Source organism: Athene noctua, chromosome 2 (assembly GCF_965140245.1).
Source record: "Athene noctua chromosome 2, bAthNoc1.hap1.1, whole genome shotgun sequence".
NCBI classification, from domain to species: Eukaryota; Metazoa; Chordata; class Aves; order Strigiformes; family Strigidae; genus Athene; species Athene noctua.
In genome coordinates, this window is record NC_134038.1 from 24,836,456 (window position 1) to 24,844,160 (window position 7,705).

The 7,705-nt window shown below is 64.4% G+C and overlaps 1 protein-coding gene across 3 annotated transcripts; it reads right to left on the bottom strand.

Moving 5' to 3' along the window:
* Window positions 1-1,256: 1,256 nt before the first annotated feature.
* Window positions 1,257-7,187, bottom strand: OSR2 (odd-skipped related transciption factor 2). 3 transcript variants are annotated; one of them, XM_074897628.1, is made up of 4 exons: window positions 6,962-7,187; window positions 3,262-3,992; window positions 2,544-2,643; window positions 1,257-1,823 (listed from the first exon to the last, which is right to left on the bottom strand). In XM_074897628.1, the coding sequence occupies exons 2-4, from the start codon at window positions 3,915-3,917 to the stop codon at window positions 1,641-1,643; spliced, it is 939 nt and encodes a 312-aa protein (XP_074753729.1). In that variant the 5' UTR covers window positions 3,918-3,992; window positions 6,962-7,187; the 3' UTR covers window positions 1,257-1,640. The 3 variants fall into 3 exon arrangements, with proteins under 3 accessions (XP_074753729.1, XP_074753730.1, XP_074753728.1); XM_074897629.1 differs by having other exon boundaries at window positions 1,257-1,741; window positions 6,958-7,187; XM_074897627.1 differs by having other exon boundaries at window positions 6,958-7,187.
* Window positions 7,188-7,705: the final 518 nt, after the last annotated feature.

Sequence of the window (7,705 nt, forward strand, 5' to 3'; positions counted from 1 at the left end):
ACTGTTCTCCCCCGGGTCAGGGCTCCCTGAGCCAGAGTGGGCGAAGACTTTTCCCTGCCATTCTAACCAGGTCCTTAGTAGTAGGAGCAGGGCAGGAGGGGTGACCCCAGCAACAAGAGAACAACTTTTGGGGTCCCAAACTACCCAAGATCCTGCAGGGAGGGTTCTAGGAGGGACAAAAGCAGTGAGGTGGCAGAGAAGGGGATGCATGTCTAAGCCACCCTGCAACACATCAGGGAAGATTCCTCAGCTGGCACGAGGCCCTCCCAGAGGGGACCTGAGGCACAGGTGAGGGGCTCACAAGGGTGCCAAGGGAGGGGAGCCCATGGGTCGGTGCCACCATCCTGCTCTCTGCATACTGGGTATGGGTGCTGAGCGTGCAGCCTGTAGGGGTGGGCATGCCCAGCCGCCAAGAGGCACCCCAACTGGGGGGCGGCTGGGGGCTTACAGGGGTGGAAAAGGGAAGGAGGGAGAAAGGGTGGTCCCTCACGGTGAGGCAAGGGTCTCCCGGGAGGGGAAATCAGTCCCTACTCGGCACTCCTCCGTCCACCCCCCGGGCCGTGGTGACCCGTGTTCGGCAGCGCAGATTTGAGGGGGGGGACAGGACGGGGTGGGGGGGTGCTCCCCGTTGCCAGCGCCGCCGCTCTGCCAGAGGCCCGCGAGGGGCCGCGGATGAGCCCCAGGGCGGGGGGTGCGCCTCGCTGTTTGCTTCCAGAGCTGCCGGGAAAGAATCGTCTTCTGCAGGATAAAGTCCCTGTCTACGCGGGTGAATTGCCTGTGTCCAAAGTCTACTGGCAGGAGGCTGGCTGCGGCAATCTCCGCGAGAGGGATGACTTTTACAATATATGGGCTGATTGCAAATAAGTTACTAATAAGCCGCTTTGGTGTAAGAACGGCTCTATGCATTATTTCCTAAGAACTGTTTATTTGCAAGTATTTGTTTCTTTCTTTCTTTCTCTTCTTAAAAAAAAAAAAATCGTTCGGGAAAATAAAAAAAGTACAGAAGTTAATATTTAGACATTCATACTATTAAGTAATAGAGCTATAAACTCTCAAATACGGCACTTTCATTTTACTTAACAATAGATAACACAACAGCGACAGTGAAACAGGCCAAACAAAAGCGATCACCAAAATTGTTGTGACAGTACAATTACCCGGCTAGGAAATTTATTCAATATGCTTTACCATTGCATTGACACAGCAGGAAAAAAAAGCCCAAATGTTCAGAGAATAATACAACAAGGCAGGAGGTATTTGGAAAAAAAAGGGATTTATTTTGAAATACACTATTAAGAGATACTTTTTGCCTCCCCGATTTGTTATCGATGTGGATCTGACACGACGATACAAAACAAACAAACGAAGAAAACCACATTCTGTACAGAGCTCTAAAATGAGCCGCGAGTTATCTACAAGATGAGCTTTACGCCTGGGTGGGGGTTGGAGAGGGGCCCGATCCTGCAGTCCGCACTCTCTAAACGAGTTTCGCAGACGTGTGGTAGGAAAGCTTGGCCCCGAGTCTGCGTGTGTGTCTCTGTGAGTGTGTGTGTGTGTGTGTCTGTGAGTTCCTACAACACAGTCCTTGAGTAAAATGGGCAAGTTGGAGCTGCCGGAGCGGGCGCGGGTCCCTGGCTGCTCTAGAAGTCCTGCCGCGGGGTGTGAGTTAGACTGTGCCGCCGTAGATCACAGTTTCGCCTGAACACTTTGCCGCACTGCTCACAGTTGTAGGGCTTGATGTCTGTATGGGTAAGAAGGTGAGTTTTCAGATTACTTCTTTGATTAAAGGTTCTTCCACATGTGGGGCATTTGTGTGGAGATTCCTGTTCAGATTTGAAGCAAGCAAAGGATTAATCCTTCACAAACTGCCTGGTTTAACGTATTACTGCACTTTTTCTTATCGCAACGCACAACTTGAAATATCGGGGTTGGCCACGAACGAGAGAGCCACCGCGGGCGGACGGCACACCGCCTGCTCGCCCTCTCCTGCCCCAAAAGGGTTACTGGATCGTTCTGGGGCCGTGGCATTTCGCGCTCCTGGGGCGCAGGGAAAGCGGCCGCCGCGCTGCCCCCCGCTCCGCGGCTGCCGCTGCCCGACGGCGGCCGCCACGGGCCCAGCGGGCGGGCAGGGCGCTCCGCACCTCTCCGCACCTCTCCGCGCCGCCGGGCTCCCCCGCCGCCCTGCGCCTGCCGCCGCCGAGGCAGGGCTGGAGCCCTCAACGAAAAACGCCTCGAAGCGGCGGCGTGGACAAAACCAAACCCGGGACTCGCTCCCCGCCGCCAACCGCGTCCCCGACGGCTTTAAACCCGTCTCCCGCGGCTGCCGGTTTTAAGCGGGACTCCCGCAGCCGCGGAGGTAACCGCCGGCCGCTTCCCTGCCCCGGAGAAGCACGGAGCTCCCCAGGCACCGGAGCCCCCCCCGCTGCCCTCCCTCCGCACCGGAGCCCCGTGCCCCCGGCAGCTGCCGCCCCTGCCCGTGGAGGGCCGCGCCGGCTCCGCACCGGCGGGACACCCGCGGAGGAGGCCGGGGAGCGCCGGCTCACCTGCATGTGTAGGGTTTTGTGGACCGCCAGGGTCCTGGACTGGCAGAAGCCCTTCCCGCACTCCTGGCACTTGAAGGGTTTCTCTTTGGAATGGATGTACCTGGAAGGCAACCCGAGGGGTGAGCGGCGCTGCCGGCAGCGCGGGGCCCGCCCGGCCCCGGCCTCGCTCCCCCAAACCCGGCTCCCCCCAAACGCTCCCACCCTGCTCCTCCTCCTCCCCGCCCCACCCCCCCGTATAATTCTGATTATGGTTAAACTCCTCTACCGGTTCAAAACTTTTACAATAATTCGTACCGAGGGGTGATTGCACTCTCTGGTGACAGATCGGGACAGCACCTGCTCCGCCGGCGAGGCCCGAGCCCGCCCTCTCCCAAAAGCAGCGCGGATCCTCCGCCCGGCGGCCGCGGGGTGCGGAGGTGGAAGGGAGCGAGCCGGCCGGCGCCCACCGGCGCCCACCTGCGCCCCGTCCCCGCACCCTCCAGGGCCGCGCTTCAGAGGCACAACAGCCCCCGGGGCTTCGCCCCGGCCCCCCCAACGCGTGTGCCTGTCCCAGGCAGAGCGCGGGTCCTGGCTGCCCTCCGCGGCCGCGGAGTCGGAGCGGGGGTTTCTGCTGCTGCCTTCCCGGCTCAGCCCAGAGCTCCCGCGGCGGCTCAGCCCCATCCGCGCCTCCCCGCGCCCGGCTCCCCCCGGCCCGGCCCCGGGGGCGGCAGTCCCTCACCGGTGGTCCCGCAGGTGGTCCTGCCTCCGGAAAGCCTTGTGGCAGATGTCGCAGGTGTAGGGGCGCTCGTCCGTGTGGGTCCGCTCATGGATGAGGAGGTTGTAGGACTTGGTGAAGTGCCTGCCGCAGAACTTGCAGATGAACTCCTTTTTCGTCTTGGAGGGCAGGCGGCCGCGGGAAGGCTTCCTGTCCGGGGACAGCTTGCTGATGCCCGAGAGGGGCGAGGCCAGTCCGGGGCTCAGCTTGGCGAGCTCCCCCACCTTGGGGGGGTCCTCCTGCGTGGCGGCCACGGCCAGGTTGGCAAAGTCAAAGCGGGGCCTGTCCTTGTGCAAGGCGGGGAGGACGTGGGCGATGGCTCCTTGCTTGGGGTGAAAGAGGTGCGTGGCGAAGGGGAGCGCGGGGAAAGGGAAGCGGGAGTCCACCAAGCCCTGGGCCGCCGCCATCTCCGTGATGGTGGAGCGGGTGATTTCATGCACATTGGGGTAGCCCAATGTCCAGTGGTTCATGTGCATGGTTTGCACGGCGCTGAGTCCATACAGACCTTGCAACTGGTCCACAGCTGCGGGGAAGGTGTTCACAGCCTGGAGGAAGGAGTAGTTGGTGAGTTGCAGGGACGGGTGCAGCGGGATGGGGGCTGGCAGAGCCTTGCTTCCCATCTTCCCGGGGCGGGCGGGCGCAGGCCGGCGGTGCGGCTGGTGCCTCTGCTGGGCTTTCGAGACGGGGAGAAAATCCTAGGAAGAAAGAGGGAGAAAGGAGGGGAAAGAAACTTTTACTGAGAGCAGCGTGGTTCCCCTTAGCCGAGGCGAGCGCAGCGGCCGAGCCGGGGAGGGCCAGGCACGGCTCCGGTGCGCTGCCGTGGTGCGGCCGCAGCGCCCTGCCGCAGCCGCGGCTCCCGTCCTCCGCCACCGACCGACCCACCGGCGCGATCGCTTCGACCGGAGAAGCTAAAGCGTAAAAAAAGGGTTTTTGTATTTCGCTTCCAGAAACACCCAGCCCAAGCTAAAATAAAAAGGAGGAAACCCAGCGCCGAGCCAGCCGAAGGCGCCTCAGATACAAATTAAACGAATCGTGAACAAAATACACTCGGGACGCGGCCGGGGCCGGGGACCGGGCCGCTCCACACCCCTCCCTGCCGCCCCGCCACCGTCCCCCCGCCGGGCCCACCGCGGGGAGCCCCGGGGCTGCCTCCCTCCGGCCCCCCGCGCCGACCTGGCCTCCGGCGTCGCTCCCACCCTCCGCCCGGCCTCCCGCGGGCGCGGAGGCCCCGGCCCCGACCCCGACCCCTCCTGGCTGGGGCCTCCCCGGGAAGGAGCAGGGTGCTCACGGAGAGCCGAGGCAGGCCCGGGCGGCGGCGGGGGGGCTATAAACCCCGCGTTTATCCCACCTCGGGTGCTTATTTTTCTTCCTTCAACAACAAGTCATTTATCAAGATAACCGGGGGAGAGAAGAGGAGCTCCTGCCCCGCACGCACACCTCTTGCCCAGCCCCCCGCGCCGCAGGTCCTAAATAAATCCACTTTGCGTCGAGATCCCTTCCAGATGGCCGGGGCCGCCCCACGCAGCCCGCCCGGGCCCAGGCGGTCCCATCGGCGGCGAGGAAAGCGGCCGGCCCGGAGGCCTCGCCACCCCGCCGGGAGCTGCCCCCCAGCCGGCGGCCTCCAGCCCGCGGGGCCGGGAAGGGCGAGCGCGGCCCCGGCGGGACGGAGCCGGCCGGCCGAGCCCCCCGCACCCCCTCCGCCGCCCCCCGGCCGGGAGCTCCGCCGGGGCGGCGGGGCCGTGAGCTAATGAGCGGTGTGTGACTGTCAGAGGGTTTCACTCAGACCACTCAACCGAAACCGCCGGGCCCGCTTCTCCTGCCGCCCGGGGGGACCCCTCGGCGCCCCCGGGGAGACGCTCCCCTCCCGCGGGGCAGAGGGGCACCGGCGCGGGGGTCAAGACCCTGCCCTCTCTTTTTTTTTGTTTTCGGGGAGGGTTCGCTTCCAGCAGTCAGGCGGCTGCCACGACCCAGAGGAGCGGCAAAAGCAAGCGCCGGGGTCTCTCGGGGCCTGTAAACAAGAGGTAGGGCCGAGGGTGCCCCAGCACCTCCTGGATTTGGGTGGATGGACTGGTAACGCGCAGTTTCCAAAATAAACAAGACAGCCCCCCCCCCCCCCCAAAAACCTCCCCCAAACAACAACAAACATGAAGGAAACTGTCCGAGCAGAGCCCGCGCCCCGGGAGCGGCGTCCCTGCCCCTCCAGGCCGCCGCCGCCCCCCACCCGCACCGGGGCCGCACGGCTCGGGCCGCTCCGCTGGCACCGTGCAGCCTCCGGGCGGAAAGCGACTGTTCGGTATTTTTCTTAAAATCCTTTTCCTCTCCGTTCGTGGCACCGCACTGAATTGGCCCTCCGGGGGGGGAAAAAAAAAAAAAAACAAACCAAAAACCAAACGGCAACGAGGTTGGGTGTGAATTGCAGCGCTACCCACCCCTGTTTTCGTTTTCCTTGAATCGTGGCTCTCCCGGATTTCCTTCGCTGCTGCTCAGTTTTTCTCGTTTGTGACTGTATCGAGACCGGGGACAGTGTTATCGATACGACCTATTATATATGCCGACCTTTTTTTTTTTTGGGGGGGGGTGGTGGTGGTTATATATAGAGACTTATTTTTAAAGATGTCGTAGTGTGAGTTCCTATTCGCTTTCCGCCAGAAACCGACACAGAGGCAATAAAATATCTTTTCGCTGGTCGCTGCCGCGGCTCCTGCCTCCATCCCGGCTGGCTGCGGCGGGGATTCGGGGCACCGGCGATGAGCTACGGCCGGGGTAGGGACCGTATTTCTGCAGGGCAGAGCTTCGTCTTTCAGAGCCGCGTTGGACGGCTGTGTGCGGGGATGTCACTGCACGGCGCTCGTTTTCGCGTCAAAGAACCATGTTCGAAAAACTATTCCGAACACGAAATCCGTACTTTAACGCAGAAACTCTTAAAACCACGCTGTTGCCTGAACCCCGGTACATCTATTACTATTTGTAAAAAACTATCCAAAAAGACCAGAAAGCGCCTTCGTGCGTGACTTTAAGGCTACTTATCGTAAGTGCGGGGGGAAAAGTGAACCAAAAACGGATGTTACTTAAACCTTGGCACTTCCTTTTCCCTTTCCATTCAGAGCGCCTAATTAAATTAAGCCCAGTGCCTGGGCAGTGCACCCCTCTCTACCTGCCCGCCAGCCGCCGACCTGCTGGCCCGGACGGCGCTCCCCCTCCGCCGCGGCCGTGCCCCGAGGGCGCTGCTGCCGTTCCCGGGGCGCGGGTGGGCCCCGGGGCGGCTCCGCGCCCCGCCAGCCTCACCCGGAGCGGCGGCCGGCGCTGCCCGCGCAGCCAGCTCTAATTTCTACGGACCGAGGGCTTCTCCGGCGCGACCCGCGAGGCAACCCCGCAGTCCACGCACGGACCGGCTCGTCCCCGCGAGGAATTCCGCGTGAAGGACACCGGCAGCGCACTCCGAAAGGCCCCCGCCGCCCGGCCCCGCACCAGCGCGCCCGCGGCGTGCGGGGGGGAACCGCGCCCCGGCGGAGCTGCAAACTGAAAGTAAACCCGGCGGCCCCGCGCTCCCCGCCGAGGGGACGGTCCCGTCCCCCCACCGCCCGGGGGGGCCCGGCCGCGGCCCCGCCGCCCCGCTCCCGCCGACGGCAGCGGGCAGGGCGGGCCGGGGCAGCCGCTTACCTACCGCAGCCGGCTGCTCCTCCCGGGGCACAGCCGAGGCGGCGGCCGCGGCACCTTCACGGAGACATTAGATCCACAGCGCGGGCGCTCAGCGGGGCCGGGGTCCGGCGGCGGCCGGCATGGTGCGGAGGGCTGGGCGGCGGCTGGGAGCTCTGGCTGCGGCGGTCCCGGGGCCCCCGGCATAGACCGCCGCCACCCGCCCGCAGCCTCCCGCCTTCGACCCCGGCGAGTCTCGGCGCGAGTCTGAGCCGCCCCCTGCCCGGTCCATCACATTTCAGCGGTGAGTGGCGTGGAGCGCTGTCCCCGCCCGCCCGCCGCCGCCGCCGGCCCACCCCGCGGCGCGCACAGCCCCGCGCTCGGGGCCGCGCCGCTCCGCCCCGACGGGACGGGACCGCCCCCGGCCCGGCCCGGCCCGCCCCGCCGCGCCGGCCCCACTGTTTACTTGTGTTTGGGTAGCAACTGGGTTTTAAAGGGGCAGGACGCCCCCCGCCACCACCCCTCCCCCCCCGCGTCACCTAAGGTGACTTTTCCCTCCGAGAGCGGCCCGCCGCCCCTCGCCACGTTGCCGGCCGCGGCCGCGGGGATTTGCGCGCTCCCTACGCCCCCAGCCCTCGTCGTGCCCCGGACAGCGCGACTCACGCGCCTTGACTTGCTTAAATACCTAAAAGAGTTCTCCCAAATCCAGACCGTGGGGGTTTTGCGGGCGCCCACTCCTCCGAGGGGACCTGCAGGTGCAGGTGACGCTCAC

What these genes read in the sequence shown, in the direction of transcription:
- OSR2 (XM_074897628.1), bottom strand. Translation starts at nt 3,917, where the DNA reads ATGGGAAGCAAGGCTCTGCCAGCCCCCATCCCGCTGCACCCGTCCCTG. An exon ending in GACCACCTGCGGGACCACCG is followed by an intron (nt 2,644 to 3,261) that starts GTGAGGGACTGC and finishes GTTGCCTTCCAG; the next exon opens with GTACATCCATTCCAAAGAGA. An exon ending in ACAAAACCCTACACATGCAG is followed by an intron (nt 1,824 to 2,543) that starts GTGAGCCGGCGC and finishes AAATCTGAACAG; the next exon opens with GAATCTCCACACAAATGCCC.